The following is a 23,657-nucleotide window of genomic DNA, read 5'->3' on the forward strand; positions in this document are numbered from 1 at the left end:
CTCTAATAACTACACTAGTAGTACTATTACTATTTACCTGTAACAGCCACTTAACTGTAGTAATGCCAAACCTTTCCCAGTTTAAATGGCTGATTACACTACAAATACCTATATTTATTTATCAGAGCTCTTCCATGAACCAGTGTTTTTCTGTTTCTGCCTGATTCATTCATTTGTTTTCCAGTCTTGTATCTTCTCCTGTTTGCCTCAGAAAAAAACATACTACAACAAAATCGAAAAATAATTTAGCTTCAGTTAAACAAGTTCCATAATGATATTTCCAGACTTCTAAAGATCTTTTTTTAGATTAACTTGTCTACAAAATGCAATTTCTCAAAACTCAGTGAGTCTCCAGTAGTTCCAGGACCTCTAAAAGAAAGCAGAATATTTCACTTTATCGTATATAAATCATATTTCTGCATCATAGCTCTGTTTCCATTGTGTATACTATCAGTGGCAAAAATAGCAACCTAACATTCACATCCACTCACACATAAAAGCCTGGTGTAATAACATTATCATGTTTATTCTACTGAAGCTGCCCGATGTGTGTGTGCGTGCTCCATCCCTTATTTCCATCAGTTGAGTGGTTTACTGTCACGCCACTGCTGTCACTCATGTGCTCAGGCCTGTGTGAGTGTGTCGCTAACCTCTCCTGGTGAGAACTGATACTGCAGGATGGGTGAGTGTGTGTGTGTGTGTGTGTGTGTGTGTGTGTGTGTGTGTGTGTGTGTGAGACGCTGCCACACTGTGCCTCTCCTTTCTCATGCTCTCCCTCTCACTTTCTTTCCATTATCTTAATCTGTGTTGCGTTTACTTACCTTGATGTTACCCTTGTTGGCCCGCAAGGTTCAAAGTCTGCCTTTAACTCCAGGAAAACAGAGAGGAGCTGAGGCACACTGTAACCTTCCATCCAGTCCCGTGTGTGTGTGTGTGTGTGTGTGTGTGTGTGTGTGTGTGTGTGTGTGTGTGTGTGTGTGTGTGTGTGTGTGTGTGTGAACTAGTCATAACTCTAATTACATCCAATTACATTCTTTTTGTATTGCTTTCTATGCAATTTAATTAAAATATATATATATATATATATATATATATATATATACTCTCAACTCTCAAACTGACAGTAGATGTATATAAAATCACATTTGGAAGCCCTATACAACTTAAAGTCTTACTAATTTATAGTTAATTATATTAATGTTTTGACATGTTATAAATGAATTGCTGGATGTACATGCCAATCCTATTAATAGAATAAATACGTGATAACATAACCTGATTGTATATCTGATATGATCAAAGACATTTTTAAAGGAAATCGGACAATTGAAAATGTATTTAGGAATATTAATAATAAAGTTTAGGAACAAAGATGGGTGACACAACCAAAATATAATGTCTTAGGAACCCATCGGCTGTCGGTCTGATGAAGGTTTAGCCTCTGGGGGCAAAGGTCAATATTTCAGGGGTTCCGGTGTAGCCAGCGGATATCCGGGCCAAGACTTCCTGTTTCGTGTGCCGGTCATTGTTTACAGTCTGATTAGCAACTTGAGACACAAGAATGGAATTGGAGTTGAGAGACGACATCTAAGACTGTATTGTTCATCTGCATATGAATGCAAATACATAAAAAAAGCTAATAAAAAGCTAAAGCGCCGTCACCGTTATGCAGCCAAAGCCCACTCAAACATGTTTGGTCAAAACTACTCGGACTACAAATGAAAACCAGAACGCTTCCGATACCAAAATGTTTTCCCGTTGCTGCAGATTCTGCATTCAGATGCAGATATCTGTACATAGAGATTACATTCTGCAAATGCACCTCCACTTTTTCTATACAGTACATGTATGTGTGTGTGTGTGTGTGTGTGTGTGTGTGTGTCCTACCACAGAACAAGGCCTGCATTGATGCTGCCAGTGGAGCTCTGGAAGGCGTCCAGAGTAGAGTAGAGTAGAGTGTTTGAGGAGGCCCGGACGGTGTCCGGGGGGACTTTTAATGTTTCACACAGACACAAACCTTCAGTCTCCTCTTCACTTTCCTCAATGGGACTCACAGAGGAGCGTCAGCACACGCTCTGAGCCAAGTTGGCTCGCCCACAAAGGGCCACGGTGGCTGCGTTGGTGATGCAGGCGGTCGTCCTGTCACACATTTGACCCAGATAGTATTCTGTGGTTACAGCCAGCTCTGTTGGGTGGTAATGTTGTACTCATTAAAGCATTACAGTAATATACAACGCTAGTGTTGTTAATAAACTATGACCCCTGGACAATGATCTGTAGCTTCATGGCAAACAGCGACCATTAGAACCAATCTGTTGTAGTTGTTTATGTTTCATGTCTCATCAGTTTGATCTATTGCTTTCCTCTCTATAATGTTTCACATTATTATCACATAAAGATGCATGCCAACAAGTGTATTAAAAACCCGTCTTAGATATATGCAGTCCCCCATATAAAGTTGAACTAGAGGTGAGTCCGCAGGTTTGATGTATACAGCATTTATAGATGTTTTGGCACCGTCATTGAGGCCCAGTGGATGATTCAATAGCAAAGTGAATGGCTAAATATATAACAAGGGGGCTGGGTAATCACAAACATGAAATATTTGTAGTGTGCTTAGTATATCGGATATATAAAAGATCAGGGTTAGCTGAGCAGATATTAGTTAGCTACTGTAAAACACTAACATTATACCATGACCGTGGGAAATACTGGTTTCTGATTGGCTCCATTTCTTGTTTCCAAAGTTTTTCTCCACTGTAAATTCCCATATCAAAAGGTTTCTTTCTGTGATATTCTCATTGTTTCACAACATAGAAACACACCTGTCTTTGGAATAATTGAATCATATGATAGGTTTATGTTGGAGCTATTGGTTTTGAATAGTCATTCTTTGTTCCTGACAAAGTTTGGTATGGTGGATATAGCTCTAAATACTGCAATACATGTTAGCCCCAGGTGCCTTTGCTGTGGTGAAGAAACAATTCAGAAGTGCAAAGCAGAGCTGTAGCAACACAGCAACATTGTTGCTGAATTCAACCACAATTGCCCCAAAATCTGAAAGTGAAGTGATTTAAACAGCTAATGAATGTATTTTTGGGTTTCTACTTTAGCTTCCACTCACTGAAAGCGACATACACAAAAGAAATTAAAGCTTGGTGATTGGTTTTTCACATAGACATAGTTAACTCCCTTCTTTACAGTGTCATATACAGTCCTGTAAAGTTACTCTTCTTTTTTAAGCTCTCATCTTTTTAAAACTGATAATTCAACTGGGAGTTTACACATTCACGTTTTAGATGTGCTTACGTAACCCCAGAAAATGATGGTGAGCTTTTACTTACAATGACACCCAAAATACTGTAACTCCTTCTTACTTATCCAAACACAAAATCAGCAATGGAGTTATCATTAGAATTAATCATTTTCCTCACTATCCTTGCTAGTGTACAAACACAATCTGTCCATTTCCCCGAGAGATGAGGGTGTCCAATATGGCTGCCGGAGGGTGTGTTGCATTAAGTGACCCCTCAGTGTGCAGAGACCTTTGCTGTAAATCATTTGGGAAGCCCTAGTATATCCCACTGCTCCAATTTCCTTTCCTATCACATCTGTATTTTCTACACCGTCTCCTTCTGGAGAAAATGCTGTGCAGCTTAGTGGGGGGGATTTTCTCCTTAAGCTGATTTATATCAGCTGATAGCCCTGTTATGAAGCTAGGCACTGGAATAAATGGATGAATAGACAGATGGAAAAAAAGCAATGAAAGGACAGTGGGAGTTAGGAGTGCTTGTGTTAATATCCATTTGAAAGGTAATACCCTAGGAAGGATTCAGGAGGGGTGTGTTCTGTTTCCTCTCTGTGTCCTGTATTACTGTTTGATCTCAAGGAAGGAAGGTATGGAAAGAAGGAGAGGTAAAAGTCAATATTAAGGGGGGTGGATGGAGAGAAGGAAAAGTACACAGGTTTAGATGATGGTTGCCAAATGTTAGAGATGGAGAGAAAGCATGAAGATGAGAAATGGGAAGGGAATGGCAAGTAAGAAGGGATGGTAGCAAATAGGGCTGCACGATATGAGGAACACATGCGATATCCGATAATGTTGTTGAATATCATGATAACGATATTACTTGCGATAAATAAACAGAAAATAAAGTGTACTCAGTTCTGCTGCTTTCAGTATTCTGCCAAAATACAACAAACTGCTTTCATCTGAAAATAAAGGCCTTAAAATGCCCCAAAAAATGCAGTTTTTCGCGAGTGTTTATCATGCCAGTTGATATACCAATGACGATTAAAAAATATATATATATATTGTGCAGCCCTAGTAGCAAAAATGTATGGATGAAAACAGAATGAAGGAGCTACGAGGATTAAAGGAAAGGAAGAGAGGATGGAGATTGGAGGTAGAGAAAGAAGGGAGAAAAGTAAGATGGAGAGGATGAGATGGAAAAAAGGGTTCTTGTTGGTACAAATGAGAAGACATCAGGAGGAATGAGAAAGGGACCAGGGATTGATAGAAAGACAAGACTTTTAGGCTGGAGGAGAAATTGAGGAGCAGAAGTCATATTCTGTGTTATTATAGAGAAAGAAATGGCTGAATCCAGCTCTTTAATGGGAAACGTGAATGTGCCATGTAGCTGTCAGCTTTAGTGATGTGATAAATGTATAGCATCATAACCTCATGGCCTCTTCTGCACACCATTCCCCTGTACAAACATCCATCTGCAGGAAGTTAACAGCTGACAGAATATAGATTCAAAATCAGAATGAAAGGCAAGGAGAAGAGTTTGGAAGGTTTCCCACTTTGGTCCTCATAAAGGACATAATTAGAAGAATAAAAGCACGTCCTTTTACTGAGAAATAAATAAATACCGTAACACGTATTATGTTGGATGCTAATCTGCAAAGTGCAGTCTAACTGATTTCTTCTTCCCACCCTCTTTCTCACTAGCTAAAGAAGCTGCTGCTGACTCCTCCCAACGTGCCCGCGGGCATCGACGCACACAAAGATAGAGTCCAGGGGCATCGCTATAGCAACCGAAGCCTGCAACTACGGCCGGTCAGACCTCTGGTCAAGGTGAGGCACGGATTACTGTGAATACCTGTTGATTAAAGGTAGATTTGGCTGGTTTTCATTAAGTGGTAGTTTAGTATAATTTTGGCTTTCTCAGACTGAAGTAGAACTGGAGCAGTCTGTTCTGCTGCAACCCCCACACTCTCTTTATTCACTGGTTAACACCCCATTCCCTGTGTCTTCTGAAGGCTGGCGAGATAATTAAATTGGATTTTTCCAATTACTCCCCCCCCCCTCAGAGGTGGCGAGTTTAGTCAAAAGTAACTCACTGTTGCATGCAGGGCCTGCAATCACTGCCACTGCAGACATCGGGCTTCAAACATGTGCCTGCACTTATCTTTTGCAGGATAGAGAGAGAACAATACAAAGAACAGATATCTGCATTTCAATATGAATCATTCCAACGTTGTCAAGACTGCTCGCTAGGAAAAATTACAGGAATAGGTTGTTCAGATGCTTGCAATGGCCTAGGTTATGTTTTCTCGCTTGTGCTCACACAAAAAAATGGCTGTTCTTTGTCAAAACCAAAGGTGGATGTAGAATGACATAGGCTGCAAAACCTCTTAGGGATGGAGTTAAGATAGATGGTTGGGTGTACGAAGACTTTGTATCCTGTTTCCTACCATCAGTTATCATTGATTTATTTTAACTATGACCGTAATCTTGCCAAAATGTAGAGATATTTTGTTGATTTAAATCCAGCTGTGTGTCATGGCAGTTTGGGCATTGTGATCTGCCAGATAACGTGACACTGGCAGATCTCTGCAGACCTCCGCTGTTTTGCACAGAAGCCACGGAGGGAAGCCAAACACCGGTCATCTAAACACACTGCCCACACAAAAATGACACACAGCTGTATCCCTTTAACTAACCCTACATTTTGTAGTTTTAGAAAATGCAGGTTAAAATTTGCAGGTTAGAAATATGAATCATAAAGTACTTAGACGTGCTGGATCAGGGACATTTTTCTCGTCTTGTAAAATGTGCATCATTCTGCCTTAAACAACATCAACCCCACTTTAAGTAAGTTCATTACACTGGCTGTCTGAGGGAAGTTTTAGCATCAAGGTTCAATTACAGGCTTTTTCAATCCCAACAAAAATAAATTATCATGAAACTATTGAAAAGCTGGCCGTCTGCGGCTTCATTGCAAAAACAATAGCCATTAGTATTGGCCTTTAATAACTTGTATTAGCTAAATCCTACTTAGTTCCTGGATTATCATTATACAGCGTTAAGGAACAAAACAAAATCACATTTCCAAGTTCTTTTTTTTTTTTTTTTTTCAAATGATAAATCTAATTTTAGACGAAAAACACTTGGAGCCTTCAAGCTTGCAGAGACCTTCAGCTGCTGCCCATGATAGATGTGGTGTCAGGAAGAGAGGACATTTACTATGGCTACTGCTGTATGACTTAGCAGTAATTGGATAGCTAGTAGCATTGTGCTTCAGAAAGTGGTCATTGATTACAACACCAGTCATTTATCTTGTACAAGCATAAAGCATGGGGAGCCTTCACACAGCCTTCTGCTCCGGCTCAAGCGAGGAGGATACCCACAGGTTGCAGCGCGGGGATAAGCCTAGCCTGTATCCATCGCACGCCCTCCTAACCTCGCTGTTGCTAGCAGTGTGTGTGTGTGTGTGTGTGTGTGTGTGTGTGTGTGCTTGAGCTTTAATTTTAGAGGAGTGTGGCTTTGCTGTGGCAGATGGCGAGAGTATTGACTGACAGGGCAAGAGGGCAACAGTGAATCATAGTCTGTCTTCCTCTTTATGAGCAATATAGAATAAGCAATTTCATCGCAGCTGCACACTGATTCATCCCTCACAAAGTCGTAAGCAGAATATACTGCTGTGTGCTCAGTGTTCCTGTATCCAGGGCAGGAAATGGAAGATACGCTCCTATGTTCTTGAGTCCATTTTTTGTTACGTTACGTGGTTCATTTGTCTTGTTCCCATGACCGACTGTAGACAGTGTGATGAGACATTTCCACAGCTACAGATAGAAAATGAAAGATGTTTAACACATTGATAGTAAATGTCAGGTTTTAGTGTCAGTTCCTCAGAGTCAAAGATCGAGGGCTTTTTTCTAAGGTTGCCATTTTGTATTGATGTCCTTGACTGAAGCCTAAATAGACGATGTGTAGTATGTGTTTTTTGGTACTGATCAAAATGTCTGGTAGAGTAACTTACCAGGCATACCTCTCCATCCATTGACTTGCTTTTGCAGCATTAAGTTCTTGTAGTCTAATCTTCAGTCCTCACAGGCTTAACAAGATCAGGGCTACAGGGCTACAGGTCTAGATTCTCTCCATTTACCCTCCTCTTGCTAATTCAGACCATTTCACTTACCATTTATCTATTAATTTGTTTAAGGGCTCTTTATTGTCATAACACCAGCATCAGAGGTTGCTTACATTGCCGACCTTTTTCTCCATTTAATAATAAAACTAATTTCTATTTACGTGACTGCACTTGAAACATTTGCATTGTGGGCTAGATGTTTTTGCCAGCAAACAGTGTGAGAATAAAGTCTCACACTGGTATTCCTGTTGGTGTTTCTCCACCCTCAGAGTGACCTCCGTCAGGAGCGGAAGCCCCGAGCGGTGCGTCCAGCGGGCCGTCTGTGCACAGAACTCCACCGCCACCTCACCACCGCCCGGGACTCGGAGGACACCCCGGTCCCCGACACAGAGGAGGACGAAGAGGACGAGGAGAGTGAGTCGGAGGAAGATGAAGAGGAGGAGGAAGGGGGGGAGGAGGAAGAGGAGGAGTCTTCCAGCAGCGAAGTGGAGGGTGTGGCAGTTGTGGCTGCCGTCCCCGCTGAGCCAGCGAAGCCACAGTTTAGCTCAGAGAAAGAACTGCGCTCGGTGGTAGAGCTGATCACGTACATGCACACTTACTGCCTGCCCACACGCAAGCAGCAGGGCTGGGAGCGTAAGGACCGTGAAGCCCCGAGGCCTCGGGCCAGACCTGAGGCCTCCCGCCTGGCCGCCACAAACTCTCACAGCAGAGTTGTTTTGGTGGCTACTCCTGGGACTAGTGGGGGTTTTACTGGGACAGGCATGAGTGCCCCCAGGCGGCTCCCCTTTGCAAGGCGAAGGGAGATGAAAGCCAACTCCCTTCTGCGTGAGCTCCTGCAGCAGAGTAGCTCTTTCGATGTGAGCAAGCCTTACAGACTGCACAGCCCCCCATACTCCCACAGTCCTAACAGAGTAGGAGTATCTGCTCCTTCTACCGCGGCGAAATCAGCCTCAACCTACGTCCCCAGCTCCAGCACCCCTAAGCTAGAGCTTCGTAAAGACTCCTCTTCTCATGAGAGGAGAAGCTACTCCTCGGAGGGACCTCAAAGCCCAGACGAGACCGCAGAGGACGGCGGCTCCTTCTCGGTTCGGCGCTCCCGACGCCTGGCCTCCTTCCCCAGCCGCTTCGCCAAGAGGCTGAGGCCTGGGAGGGACAGGGAGGAGAGGGAGGAGGGACGAGCAGGGGTCAAACTCATGCCAACCCAAGCAGGAGGGGGGACGACGACGGAGAAGCAGCCAGAGCAGCTAACGTCGGATGACGGCAGCGCTGGTACAACGGAGCCGACCAAACCCTGCTGCCACGGTGAGATGGATAGGAAAGATACAGGCTACATTCATACGACAGGGTTATCTCAATGTTCTGATAATATCAGACTTTATTTTAAGACTCTGATTATAACCCATAACTTTTCACACTTTAACACTCATTGTTAAGAAGGGAAAAATCAAAGAGACACGCATCTTCCATGTTGTGCGTGGTTGTAACTGGCTTTTTATTCTGATTGCAGAAAAGCGAGCCTGCCTCTGTCTGCCTCTCAACCCCAAGTCCACTGGGTGAGTTTCTCTATGTAAAGTTCCTGCTGTGTTTTATCATACAGTAGTAGCTTGGTACAACATTATGCAGCATCTAGTCTGCAGAAGCAGAGTACTTAATGTTAAGAATTGCGGAAGCATCCTTTAATGAATGTTTTTTTCTGAACGTTAAGTTGTTTAGAATGCTACATAGTGCAATCGGAAACTGTGCGGAAACAAAATTATCTATTACAGTAGTTCATAACCAGCTATTTTGTAAGCTAAAAAAAGACCAACAGTGTAGGTTTTTAAGACAAAATGTAGCAGAAGTTCACCTCTTGTAATTTTAACCATATACTCCAAAATTACTTAATTAAAGTGCATTAATGATTACTATTAAAACTCCACTTCCAATGTTAGCTAGAGCTAAACTGTTGGTGTGCTAATTCCCAGAAATCACACTCTTCTTGTTCTTTATTTTGCAGAGCAGACAGGTATAAGGTAGATGCCTCATGGGAAATCCTTCAATGACAAACATATGCTTTCATTATAGTGAAATGTTATACCTGGCCCTTAATGTAAACTGCCTCTTAAAAATCATACTGCTAACTATTTGTACTTCACAACCCATTTTCAGACAGGTGTTATTAAATTACCTCAGCAAAAGTTAGAGTAAGTCTCACTATAGGATTTGATAAAAGCAGTATAGTGTATCTTTAATCAATCTCAGTAAAAGATGACACTGACGCTAACTTATGATCCATTTTGCTACTAGTTTGTGTTGGTCATGATGTTGGTAACTACAGCCAAAGTGGAAGACATTAACTTAAAATGTAAGCTCATATCGCTCCAGTACTTGTATGCACTTAATGCACAACAGTACTCCAGGTAGAGTTCCGCCACTTAGAGTCTGATGTCAATTCTAAATGGATTCAGTGGGAGCTACTGTTCCACATTGCTGAGGAAACGCATTGAACATCATCAGAATCAGTAATTTATGAGTGTGCTGAGCGAGGAACCGATTCCATTAAGGAGCAGAAGATTGTTTCAGCTGTACTAATCTAATGCCTGTAAACATGTCAAATACTGCGTTAATAATCGTTGCTGTAATTTAAAAAATCAGCACTAATTGACTTGATTCTATTTGGGTATTTGTCTCATTGTCTAAATTATATAATCTAATGCTTCACAACAGTGGCAGCAGTCCATAATTCATTAATTAGAGGAAAAGTCTCTTAAACTAAGTTAAGACAGCTGAATAGACAATACTTATGAACATATTGACATTTAGCATACCAAAGTGTGACAGAACTATCTGGACAAGCTCAAATTGTGAATCTCGAAGCGCTGTTAGTCGTAGATGTGTCACTTAAAAAGTCGTGAGGGAGAAAGAATATGATGTGAACGTGCTTAAAAAAGAAAGAGAGAGAGTCTGGATTCATTTAAACATGGTTTGCAGTCATGTCATGTATAATCTCATAAGACTGTATACTATTTGGAAATTGTAACGAGATAAGCCAGCCCACAAATTCAGCAATTTTATTCAAAGATCCCTATTGAATGCTCAGACTTTGATCTGCGCCAGACAGAGTGCCCTCACTGCTCTTACTTTTCCAAATGCACCTCCCCACCCATCCCTCCTCCAATCCTGGAACTTCTCCAGCTCCATCCAGTCACAAAGCTGGATGTGTTTCCTGTACAAACCCCTGGCGTCGGTCCATCTTCTAAATGAATATGTCTTCTGAAGTGCTCACCAAAAAAGAAAGAGTTGTGTGTTTAAAAAATATATATATATTTTACTTTCCTGTTCTCTGTGTAGGGTAAGTAATACCCCGCCAGAAGCCAATCCACTCGGCACCACTCCTGCCTTTCATGGCAACTGGAAAGAAACAGAAACAAGACAGCCAGAAATAGAAAGCAGGAGAAGAACAGGGGAGAGGACAGCGGAGTACATATGGTTGTTGTGATAAGAAACGAGGAGTGGCGAGAAATGCCAGTAGCATTTACAGGGAGAAACATAATTCAAATTCAGCAGACATCAGCTGAAACTGTGGCCTTTTTCATTTTAGTGGGCTTTTACTGGGAGCCCTTTTAAGGCTGTTATTGGATTCCTTTTGGCGTGGATGTTTAAAAAATACAATTCCAGCATGACACAGCAAACCTTAATCTGTCTCTCTCTCTCTCTCTCTCTCTCTCTCTCTCTCTCTCTCTCTCTCTCTCTCTCTCTCTCTCTCTTTTGATCTGTTGTCTCTTCTCCACCAGAGAGTCCCAGTACAGCACCAAGCCTTTTGAGCAGACGCTCGGTGTGGATCTGTGTGGAACGGCAGGTAAATCCATCTCATGTTTTCTCAATTCTTTGTTTAAATATACGTTGATGTCAACAGGTTACAGCTCTAAAGATGCGGGCATAAGGGACAGGGATAGTGGGGCCGAATCTTATTTGGTTTGGGACTAGAAGTAAGAGGAAGCCGTGCATCAGCATTGTCAGAGATACAGTAGATTTTTACGAGATAGATGAGAAGATCGATACCACTCTTCTTCATATCTATACGGTAAATATGGAGCTGGTGCCAATGGCCTGTTGGCTTAGCTTAGCATAAATAGTTTGCAAAGGGGGAAACACATGGGTCCGTCCAAAGTAGGGATGCAACTAACGATTATTTTAGATGTTGATTTATTTTTTTTATTTTTTTAACCTTTATTTAACCAGGTAGGCCGTTGAAAACAGGTTCTCATTTGCAACAGCGACCTGACCTGGATCAATCTGTTGATAATTTTCTCAATTAATGGATAAATTGTTTGGTCTGTAAAATGTCAGAAGATGGTGAAAATGTGGATCGGTGTTTCCCAAAGCCCAAGATGACGTCCTCAAATGTCTAGTTTTGTCCACAACTCAAATATATTCAGTTTACTGTCACAGAGGAGGGAAGAAACTAGAACAATATTCACATTTAACAAGCTGGAATCAGAGCATTTTTTCCTTTTTTTTAAATAAAAAATGACTCAAACCGATTAATCGTTTATCAAAATAGTTATCAATTAATTTAGTAGTTAACATTTAATCGTGTTATCTTTGCAGTGCCAGTCCAAAGGTGACAAATGTGATTAATTGTTTAATCCAAAAAATATATATAAAACAGTAAAAGGGGAGGTTATGTGCTGGACTATTTGTTGGCAGGAAGCAGTGCTCACCTGGGTATCCCTTCTCTCCCCCCTCAGGTCTCACCCCTCCCACCACCCCGCCTCACAAACCAGTGGAGGATGAGCTCTTCAAGCCGGCCGAGGGAGGAAAGGGAGGTGAAGGAACAGTTGGTGGCGATGGTGGCAGCGAGGCCTCAAGCACCAACACCAGCACCGCCGCGAGGGGCTCGTCCTGGCTGAGCCGCACCCACCACCAGCGGAAGCTTCCAGAGCAAACGGAGCTGTATGCCCAACTGCGGCGCATGGGCCAAGCCGGCGACATCGACACCCAACGCACCTTTGGGGACCACGACTACTGTGCGCTGAGCCTCGGGGAGAGCCGCAAGCGCAGCGCCGCCATGCTCGGCGCAATCTTGCAGGTGCAAGGAGGGAGCGATGGAGTTGGCTCCCAAGCACCCAAAGCTGCCGATGATCAGGTATCGGATGGAAATGGAAAGGAGAACAGGGAAAGGCTGGTGGTGTCGGAAATCGCAGAACTGCTTGAGCACCACACGCCGATGATGGTGATATCATCATCGCCGCCGCTACACTGCCAGTCGGCAGCTGCCACGCCGCCAGTCTCCGAGGAAGAGGCGGAGCGCTCGTCTGCGTCTCGCTCCCCCTCCCCCATCCTCCACCTGTGTCCTGACTCCCCCGCCAGCAAGACAGACTCCAGGTGAGACAGAGGGACAATGAGTGCGGGAGGAGGGGAAGCAGAGGTGTGAGAATATGGGTCAAGGAGATAAGATTAACAATGAAATGCAGTGGGAAGATAGAGAGGCATGTGTCAGAAGGAAGGAGACAATGGGGGTAGAAACACAGTATTAGAATGAGAAATTGAAAGAACAACTCTGCATCTCAAGTCTATTCAATTATAACTCTCTCTGGTGTAATTTTCTCAGCATATTGTGCCACATACAGTGATCCAGCTGCTTCACAACACAGTGTCTACAGTCTGAATGTACTCTTCTGTTTCTGTAAAAAAACAAATGTCAAAGAAGTACAGTGTCATTGCAAAATAGAAAATCTCCGACGGTTGACAAATTTCTATCGTCTTGCGGCATATCCTCACCCAACCTAGGAGACAAGGGTAAACGAAGGTGCCAAAATAAAAAAACGATCATGTTGAATGCTTAACTCTGACTCTACGTGCAGACGTCTTTGGTTGAAATGCGCCGCAAACGTCAAGTCAAAGCATCAACTGTTGTTACTTCAACGTGTTGCATCTTGTGGCTAGTCAAAAGAACTGTGTCGTAATTGCATTGCCTTGCCTCGCATTGCAGAAATGCGACCTTGCTGCTTTTGAATTTGGAATAGAATTTAATTACGGTTAAACTCTTTTACTTGAGATTTGCTGTCTTTCTCACAAATGGCTGAATGTACAAACAGTGATGCACTGGACTGTGAGGGTGATTTAGGTATTTAGTCACTAACTGCGTTCTGATCTGTAGCATGAAAACAGAAATACAGTATGAAAAACGAATCGTTCTCAACTCATGTACAACCTTTCAATCAATGACTATACAGTCAACATGACATCATGACTTTGCGTAAACATACACGCCCACTTTCTTAAGCCAAGTGGCGTGTTATCTGGACGCATTTTGAGCTATCTGCGTCTACGCTGTATACAGCGGACGTAAACATACACATCACTTGGCATGTTGTCACGTAAACAAGTGGCGTGTTATCTGTATGCATTTTGAGCGCCGTATGCAGCGGACGGGTTGGGTTTAGGAAAATAACAACCGGTTGGGTTTAGTAAAAGAAGAAAGCTACGGTTGGGTTTAGGAAACGTGACACGCAGGACACGAAGGAAACGTGACACGCGGGACACGATCCCCGGTCTCCTGGGTGAAAGTCCTGTGTTTGACCCATCCACCACCCCGACCAACCTCCCTACGCAGATTTTCGCCCTTTCATACTACTCGCTACGGCGTAAATTCACACGCAATCGCAAGGTAATGTAAGTCAATGGAGTCCAAACGGCGTTGATAAACACGCTAAAAAGCGATTATGCGTCTTGATTACACGCCAAAAATGGCATACGAATTGGCGTGTCATACATACGCCACTTCATGAGATCAGTCTCATACTGTCTAACCTTAGAATAAGGTCAGTGTTCATTTCTGTCCTTGTAAGATACAGTTTAAATTCACTGTCTCACACGAAATGAGGTCAGCAGTCATATGATTTCTGAACATGGAAGAGAATGGCAGCGAAAAAGGGTGGGGATGTAAAAGTAAGAGACAGTGCTGTTCTGCAGTCAGTGGAAGAAAGTCTCCTTTTCTGCCGCGGTTCACCCATTTCTGTCATGTCTGACATTTCAGTTCCACCTTGTGTCTGTCCTTATCTCACTGACCATGCTCTCTCTCCTTCCCCTTTTCTTTCTTGTTCTCTTTTAGTGAGAACTCAGAGATCTGTCCCGACGACAAGCAGAGGAACAAAGCCAAGTCTGACGAGGTACAGAGAACATTCACTCTCTGCAGTCTTCTGCATACAGCAATAGTGTTGAATGAAAGGAACTGCACCTCAATAGCCATGAAATCACCAGACTATGAAACATACCTCTAAAAGGTCAAATGGTTCATGCCCCAAAACAACCAAAGATGATTTTGGGACACGATTTTGGACATGCCAACACACTTAGCATGCTGATACCATATAATGTATCTTCAGATTCATACTGCGTCTGCAAGATCAGAATAACGGACTGCATGTAAATGAACACAGGGGCGTGTGAAGTGTTGAGTCTCAGGATGCCGCCCTACACTCACCCTTCCTGCTTCAGTTCCCACGTCTATCTGTATTCTGTATTGTCCCCTGTCCTGACTGTTGCCATGGTTTCCCTGTTGCCAGGACAACTGCCAGGTGTTTTACATCCACAACCTGCCAACCAGCGTCACCCAGAACATGCTGAGGAAACGCTTCCAGATTTTCGGAAAACCTGAGGACTGCAAAGTCATCATCTGCAACGAGTAAGTGTCCTGATCCGGATACCTCGATCTGAAGAGAGGAGCTATGGGAGCTTTTTTAAAGATACAGTAAACTTGTTTTTTTGTGCTATAGGGCGCAGATTGACAGTTTTAAATGCAGCCTTTATTATCAGTTGCAAGTATTGTTGTTTTAATGTCATTAATTCATACTAGAATGAGATGTTAGCGCTTGAAATGAAATGTAAATAGTAAGTCATCAGAAATGCCAGTCTGGAAGTAAGTGAAGTGAAGTAATCTGGCAACCTATGGGGAACAGTGTTGAGATGCAATAAACACAAAAGATAATGAGAAAATAAGAAAGCAGTATTTGCTGATCAACTATTTTTTATTTTTTATTTTTTTCAAAAAGGGTGGGCTGCAAACTTTTTAAAGTCTTCAGCAGAATAAAAAAAATCACAAACCCTGACAATTAGTTGGAACACATTTGTCAAGCCTAGTGGTACTTTTACAAACTAAAATTGTAACGACTACTTTAGCAATTTGAGTCCCCGGTTCCTGTTTTTCCTCTAATGTCTTAAACCTTCTACTGAAACCAGATACTGATAACCACTGAGTGCGAACCAATGAGCCTACCTAGCTTATCCTGTCTATATAGGTTACTTTATGTGATCTGGTTTTCTTAACACCATAAAAGACAAACAAATAAAATATGAAATTCTCGGAATATTGCCCTTGACCAAGGCACTGACCTCTGAACTGGAGTTGGAGTCCCTGGCTAGACACTGTCTAGCCGCTGCTTCTAAATGGGTCAATTACAGGGGGACAAATTTCCCCATGGGGATTAATTAAACATGACTTTAAAAAGCTGAACAAAATAAGGGTGCCCTTTTTTGTTGTTGCAGACAAACCCAAACATGTGTCCTTTCAAGTTTTGTACATTTGTTCTTTTAACTTTGATACAGCGCTCCAATGTACTTTATGTAGTAAATAGAAATCAGGCATCAGTCCAGGGAACAATCTGATCAGATTTCCTCATTTCCTCTGTGGTTTTTCTGTATTGGACTACTTCAATCCAATCATTCTTTCAATGTGTGCATTGAATGCACATTGAATGAAAGGAGGCATATAATTCATTTAGCATTGTCCATCTATTCGGATGCCACTATGTACCTTCTCATCCTCCCAAGAGCAAGCTGTCATTATCTTAATGCACGCACGTCTGTCTCTCTACCTGTCTGGTTGTAGAGAGCGCTGTGGGGTGATAAAGATCCGCCAGTCGGGGGTTCAAAAGCACTGGAGAGAGCGGGAGACTGTTTTCCAGAATGGACCTGCGGGCCTACGGAGACTGACAAGGAAACGCTACATAGATCTTGGTAATGAACACACACACTGACAAAGTTACACTGTAAGTGGCTCAAATAGTAAACCAGCATGGTGATTTAGCGTAGTGATATAGCTACTATGCTCAGTTTTGCGGTAGCTAATAACTATTTGTTATTAGTAGCTATTTTTGTTTGTGACAAACCAGATTTATCAAGTGGTTTGCAATCGGACAATGGCGCAAATTTGTATGTCAAAATTCACCAAAGCTGAATTCTACACGAAAGCACCACGCACGTTTACTGCAGCTGTGTTTAAGTAGCACACAGTCAATCTGAAATGTTCAAGTTGTCATGATCTTTAACTAAATTGTACTCAAGTAAGATTGAGAGGAAATGTTCTCTGCAAGGACAAAACTTGGAATTTGACTTGAACCTTTTGTGCTTGACTATAACCCTCTTTTTCTGTCTTGTACTGTAGATGAGGCAGGTCCGGGCCCCGTCAAGAGCAAGTACGATGCACTGGACTTTGACACTCTGCTGAAGGAGGCCCAAAAGTCCCTGCACCGCTGACAGCCTGGCACCCCTGACTGGCCAGCCTTAGTAAACTGCAGCAACACCCCTCCTGCTACTGGGCTCTGCCATCAGACAGGCCTTTTAGTACCTCCATGCAAGGCAACTTCGCAAAATGTTTACATTTTTACCATTGGAATAAAGTAACGATAAGGACCTCGTTGTTTTTTAAGTTTCTTTCACCGGAGGACACTGCTTAAAAACGAGGAAACCACCGGGACTCCGGAGGAGTTAAGAGACAATGGAGGAAGTAGGACGTTTAACAGCAATGGTACAACTACAAACGATAATGATAGTTCTTTGCTGAACGACAAAAACCAAGCCGTCTGTGTTGGTGGCACCATCACCCGTCTGGATGAGCGGGCAAGAGAGACCTCTGTAGCAAATCCTTGCTATTCCTGCGTTGCGTTGGTCGTCGTCGTGTGTGTTTCTGCGTGTGCGTGTTCTTTGTTCTGTTTGTTTTGTAAAAAAAAGAAAAAAAAAGAAATGAAAAAAAACCTCCCTTTTTCCGGTTACGTGTGGTGAACCTGCAAGCTGTGTTCGCCATGAAGTTGTGCGGTTGTATAACCAGAACAAAAAAATTAACCCAGCTTTCTTTTAGCAAAAATTGTGGATGTTACAATTTTAAAATCTATGTGTGTGTGTGTGTGTGTGTGTGTGTTATGGACAAAGAATATGAAAAAAACATTTAACGTAATCATTTGATGACTGATAAAGTTTACAAATCTAAAATGAAGAAGAAAAAAATCATGTTTTCTTTTTTGTAACTGTAGTGCTTCCTTGATTTGATCTATGCACTGTAAAGGCCGCGATCAGACAGAGCGCGTTTGCAGGTTGCAAAATGCGAGGCGCACTGCACTGCCTTTCTTGTTGACGACACCCCGATCAGACAAGTTGCGCCTTTTTGTTTTTCTTGCTAGGCATCCATTGGCTCACCCGTCTTCAGCTAACTGTTGTATTTCTTGTGAAGTTAATGACGTCAGGCGTTTTTTCCGCTCTGAGTTGAAGTTTTTTCAACTCAAGGCATTCAGGGCGTTCCGGGGAAAAAACCGCAAAGCGCTCAGCAACGCAAAACGCTTCACTCTCATTGAAAACAATTACACAAAGCCACCCCAGGCTGCTAAAACGCACTATGTCTGATCTGGGCCTAAGGAGGCAAATGCCTCCGCTGTCCTCCACTTTCCCCCTTTGACTCTAATCTCTAACTCTGCCATGCTGACTATTTTGGCTTCTGCTACTGGCTGCTGCAGGCTCTGTTTGCTAGGCGTTTTTATACATTAAGACCCCGACTAGGTCCTGGAAAAAAAAATCTTATCTTAAATGTTGCACATGTTGTGAGCTGGTTTCAAAATAAGAAAAAACAAGAAAATATTAAAAAATACTAGTCTGACCAGATTTTAAATATTATTTACTGTCTGTGTAAAAGTAAATCGTAGGATTGAGAATTAGAAAATAATTAAAGTTATAAATTATTTTAGGGTTGAATCAGAATTGGCTAGTTAGCAGTTATAGCAGTTATTCAGAAGGGGTTGATTCCACAGACATTTCTTTCCCACATCTAAAAGGGGTCTTGAAGTATCTTTGCTACTGAACATGTGTCCAATAAAGGCTGCACCCTAATGACACCCCCTGAATGCCACGGCCAATGCAACACGTTCTGTTTACATTGGGACTGCAGCAAGCAGGCCCACAACGGGGAAATAAAGATGGTAGCCGTAAGACGCATTTCCATACCGTGCCATACTTAGTTCATGCTGAACTCAGTATGAAGTTACCACATCCGTTCTTTGTCCAGATCATCCCAGTCCAATCTTCTTTCACAAAGTACTGTAAGTTCTCTACTGCAAGTGCTTTTTCGATTGTCTAGGAATAATTTTTTCCTGGTGACACTAGTGTTTTACGTTTGGTTAGCTTGACATTGGGTTTCAAAGTACAAAGAAGAACAAGACCATTTTGCTCTCCATAATCCACCCATGCAGTATTGCCATTGCCAGAAGTAGACTAATCTGTTGGTTCAGATGGAATGTATTCAAGAATCTGAATGTAATCATCGTATTTCCCCCATTTCTGCTTGCCCAAGATTGTGGAGTTCTTTGGTGCTTTTAAGGATACGCCTGCTTACTCGTCCCGTTGACTGCATGTGACAAATTAATGGCTTGAAGTACAGTCTAAGTAGCACCTAATTGACATTCCTGATGCAGCCAGTAGCACCCGCCGTAAAAAGGGAGAGACCCTCCAAACCCGCCAATACAGTAGTACCAAACCTACACAGCCAGGGAACAAGCGAGGGATGGGCTTGAAAGTAAAAAAACGAACAATCGGCCGAGAATCTGGTTTCTCGTCCGCGAGGTACTGTATCAGCTGAGCATCTCTACCTCACATCCATCCATCCCTGCTCCCCCTGTGTTTTTATTTCCTCCTTCTACTGGATGCTCTCCCCCATCTTCTCACTCTTTTTTTTGTCAGAAATGTTCTTTACGTGCAGTTTTATGGGTAGTTCTGGGGATTGTGTTTGATTTTTTATACTATGACTCCTCCTAAGCCCCTCGTGAGGGGAATAATCTCTCTCTTTCTCTAACTCTTTCGCTTGCCTCATAATGGTCTTTAGCGTGTCCGTTTCTTGGAGTCTCGACCGTGTGTCCGTGTGTAACTGAGTGTTTCGTCTTTGTCTCGTGTTTGAGTCGGACACTGCTGACGCTTGCAGGTCGGTGAGGAGGGGTAGGGAGGGGTCGAACGGTGGCTTGGTGGTTGGTTGGTCCTTGAGTGCGCTTGGTGGGGAAGATTCCCTACATTTTCCTGTTTTCTCTAGGGACACGCCATTCCTCCTGATTTCCCCGTTCCTCCTCTCCTTGCCCAGGAATTTCAATAAAACGCAGCCCGGCTCTCTAACTTTAACTCAATCGCTTTCCGTCTCTCACGGGTTCAAGGCCCTTTTACCGGGTCTTCCCCAAACCCTGGTAAACTCCCCGCTTTTTAACAGGTAATCCTCCAGCCCCATCCTCTTCCTTGTCTTTTGTCTATCTAATCAACTCCTTGGTAACACACAAAAAATTGAATGTTTACATCACTCGATTCTCCTTTGACTTTATTAGGAACGCACACTAAGTACAAAGGCGCCTTATTCAGTGTTTTAAAAAAAAAAAAACAGCAAGTGAAGTGGCCTAGAGGCCTAGCATTACCTTCCTCCAGGCTCACTGATGTCTAAAACTAAACAAATACAATTTAGTGCTATACATACTGATTGAGAAACAAGGTGTCAACTTTTTTTCTTTTAAAGGAAGAAAAGAAAAAGACATTTTAACAACTAATTGCGACTGAATGAGTATTTGTGCTTAGTATGTATACTACTAAAAAGTGAGAGAATGTGCTGGTTTACATATTAAAAAAGTAAATATATTATAATATATGAATATAAAATGTGTATATAGCACTATGCCTCGTTGTAAACATAAAATGTATTGTGTGTATGTGTGTGTTTTTTTTTTTTTTTAAAGTGGCGGGTCATAGTTGATTGCTAATCAGACATATGGTCAGGTCAGTTTAGTTCCAATGACTTCATGTTTTTTCAGTACAGGGAGGAAAAGAAGGGAAAAAATTAACACAACACAAAGTCCAACACTGTTCTATAAGAGTACAAGTAGATTTGTTTTCTTTGCTGTTTATGAAATGACTAAATATTTTTTAATGTTTGTTTTCTTTCTTTAAAAGCAATTTGAAATGCAATACGTAATAATCTTATCTTTAAGACAGCCTTTCCGAAAAACTGAGGTAATAATGTACAGTGTATGGTTGGTTGTTGAACGACAACACGGGCAATCTTTGAGCTGCAGATTCAATAGGCTACTGTACTCTATGTAGACTGCTGTTAAACACACACAAAAAAAATCATAAAAATCTACAGGAAGAATGTGGTAAGTTGCGTCGTAAACACATAACACGTATAGAAAACGAATTGTATTAATATCCTCTTGCACAAATAACGTCCCAAGTAGTGAAATATCTTCACAATTTTTTCTTCTTGTTGAAAAGGAAGCCATTGTAACTATGTTAATACCACCTTTTTGATGGTGCACAGGTTTGTTCAAATGTGATTTGCATTGAACACTTACAGTAACAGCAAATAACTATACATGTATGACTGGTAAAGGAATGTGGGAGGGAGGAAAAAGGAGAAAAAAAGCAAGTTGTCGCTGGTTTGACCCGGTTCAAGTCACACTAGCTGACACAGATGAGATAGACACTGTAGAAATCTCAGTTTCACTGATGCACCTCTACTTCATCCCAAAAAGGAAACAGTTGGATTCAATCAATTACAATCAAATATAAGTTGCAGAATGGTGTTCTGGTTCAACTAGCTGGGAGGCATTCTAGCTTTATGTTAGCAAGATTGTAAAGTACTGAAGCAGGATAGACGGTAAAGCGAGAAGGCAGCCTGATTCGACAACTTTGTGAATGCTGCATAGACACAAACGGTAGTTTTACCCTGAAGTAGTGCGAGGAAAAAGGGTGGAAGTCAAGGGTGTGAATGGGAGAAGAACTTTGCCTTTAAACTCACGTGGAATGTTTTCCGATTTAGTTCTTACCGATGACCAAAAATGTTACCTTAAAAGGCTTTTAGTTAGCAAATGTTAACACTTTGCTAACCTTTTCACATAGAACTATTGTATGTGGCAAAGCTAGCTCTTGTTTAACTTGTTGCTTTGTTGTCTTTGTGGCGGAAGAGCATAGTTTCAATTTATAATCCAGAATTCAGACTTCCACCTATTTGAGGAAATCTTGAGACTGAAAGCATGTGGTGGGATTTCTACAGTGGCTACCGCTGTGCCTGTGAGAGTGCCTCCATTGTTCTAGAGGTCGAAACAACCCCAATTTTCATCATGGCAAGCCTTAAAAATCAATCGGGGTGGGGGGAAACAAAGCTACCACTAGCTTTTATTTTAGTTTCAACTCCTTTCCAATCCAATGTGGTTTATTATTAAATAATTACTGACGTAATTAAAACTTTTTTCAATAGCCATATTATAAAAAGATATATACATATATATGAATATATATATTTGTGTGTTTGTGTAGATATCTAGATGATTATATACTTTCTTATAGAAAACTTTGATGTTGACCATTCTCCTCAGTGTTTTTGAGAACACGTTGACACATTTCAACATAATAATACTGTCCACTTGGTCTAGGTCCTAGATCGATGGGCAACGAATCCAGAAAATAAAATAAACCGTAAAAAAAAAAAAAAAAAAAAATGCAATACCTTTTTGTCCGTTCTTCATTTCAGAAAAATGGAAAATGGCAAGAAAACCATAAAACTTGATAGGCAAGTTGACCAAAAAAGATAAAACTTCAACGATAAAGAGCGCGGCTCGAGACAGCTTGTGAAAAATGTGGCGTCTTCAACGCCCGCGTCAGATTCAGTTTTATAGATGTCATGTTTCCGATGCCATGGCCCACTAAAAACACTTGTTTTTGTGTCACTTACTGTTTTTAGTTTTGGAAAACAATGTACCTGTCAACTAGCTACACCATCAAATTAGCCCCTACCAGGATAGGAGTGTTTGCAATACCGGCCTCAGATTCCACTTCTATGTTTGATCTGCGACATGGTTGTGTCACATTTCAACATCAAAAGTTCTACAGTACACAGAAACTAATGGGCAACCTGTCAAACTTGATGGCAACAGTGATGTCAAATAGGCACTTAGTACGGACTGCAAACTGTCAAAATCTGCTAAATGTGAGTGGGTGTGTTTTTTTGGTGGATAAAAATATTTTGACATAAAAGGGCATACATTGTTTTTGTTTATTTTTCATTACTATTGATTTCATTGTCTATTTACATCTAATGACTATCAAATTCACAAATTATTTTTTCTTTTTTTAACTTAGTTTTTGGTAAAACAAAAAAGGTAAATACTGCTAGTGAGATTTTATATTTTTACATATGTTGGTTTTATTTTTTGCGTTTCTTTTTTTAATTTATACGCCACTTAGTTTGGATGTCTTTAAATGGTGTTTTCTTTTCTTCGTTTTGTGTGATTTCATATGTCTTGAGAATGTGGAGACAAAGGCATTTCAGTATTTTTGAATTGTTAAAATCTAGTTTCATAGAAGCGGAAGTATCTGATGTTATAAATTATATTTTAATTCATGTAAATAGTTTAAAACAGAAGACTATGGCTTCCTTTTAAACTGAATACATTTCTCTTCAGAGATTGTTTACATTATGGAACTGTAGAGATGTGCTCCTCATATACTGTATAAAGTACATATATTCATTGATTTGCCTCCAAAAAATAAAATCCTAATGAACAGCATTATTTCAGTGCATGTGGTGATTTTTGACGGACAAAGGTCCAAATAGCATATTGAAATGTAAAGATGTGATTGCTCACTGTTGACCATTTAGGGCATTTAGTTTCAAAATATCAAAATAAAGCTTACAGGACTTTTTTTAATCACTGATTTTGCACAATTTCCCTATCAACATTTTTACCTGAATTACCTGGATGAAGTTGGGTCATAGTTTGGTCAGTTTAAAGGATAAAACTTAAACAGATCCCATGAAAATACCAAAACAAACTATTCCATTTGTTACTAAAGACGTAGATCTTTAAAATAAGGTCACAAATGTGTAGATCTATAATTTCCTTAAAACAGCTGGGCACTGTAGTTTTTAGTAAATGTCACTCAAATGGGACTAAATACAAATTTGGTGCTCTAGAGCAGAGATCTTCTAGCCTGGGAAAACCC

General features: G+C 41.4%; 1 protein-coding gene across 2 annotated transcripts in view; it reads left to right on the forward strand.

Annotated features, from left to right (window-relative positions):
- The window catches only part of ppargc1b (peroxisome proliferator-activated receptor gamma, coactivator 1 beta), a 97,557-nt gene extending 74,336 nt beyond the window's left edge, over nucleotides 1-23,221 (forward strand). Inside the window, exons 4-12 of one of the 2 annotated variants that reach the window (XM_036004733.1) lie at nucleotides 4,955-5,080; nucleotides 7,649-8,681; nucleotides 8,887-8,932; nucleotides 11,150-11,217; nucleotides 12,110-12,746; nucleotides 14,476-14,533; nucleotides 14,930-15,048; nucleotides 16,252-16,379; nucleotides 16,807-23,221. In XM_036004733.1, coding sequence (XP_035860626.1) covers nucleotides 4,955-5,080; nucleotides 7,649-8,681; nucleotides 8,887-8,932; nucleotides 11,150-11,217; nucleotides 12,110-12,746; nucleotides 14,476-14,533; nucleotides 14,930-15,048; nucleotides 16,252-16,379; nucleotides 16,807-16,898 — 2,307 coding nt within the window. In that variant the 3' untranslated portion in view covers nucleotides 16,899-23,221. The remainder of the gene's footprint in view (nucleotides 1-4,954; nucleotides 5,081-7,648; nucleotides 8,682-8,886; nucleotides 8,933-11,149; nucleotides 11,218-12,109; nucleotides 12,747-14,475; nucleotides 14,534-14,929; nucleotides 15,049-16,251; nucleotides 16,380-16,806) is intronic. The other variant, XM_036004737.1, reaches the window with a different exon arrangement.
- The last annotated feature ends 436 nt before the right edge of the window (nucleotides 23,222-23,657 follow it).

Source organism: Sander lucioperca, chromosome 1, assembly GCF_008315115.2.
Source record: "Sander lucioperca isolate FBNREF2018 chromosome 1, SLUC_FBN_1.2, whole genome shotgun sequence".
NCBI classification, from domain to species: Eukaryota; Metazoa; Chordata; class Actinopteri; order Perciformes; family Percidae; genus Sander; species Sander lucioperca.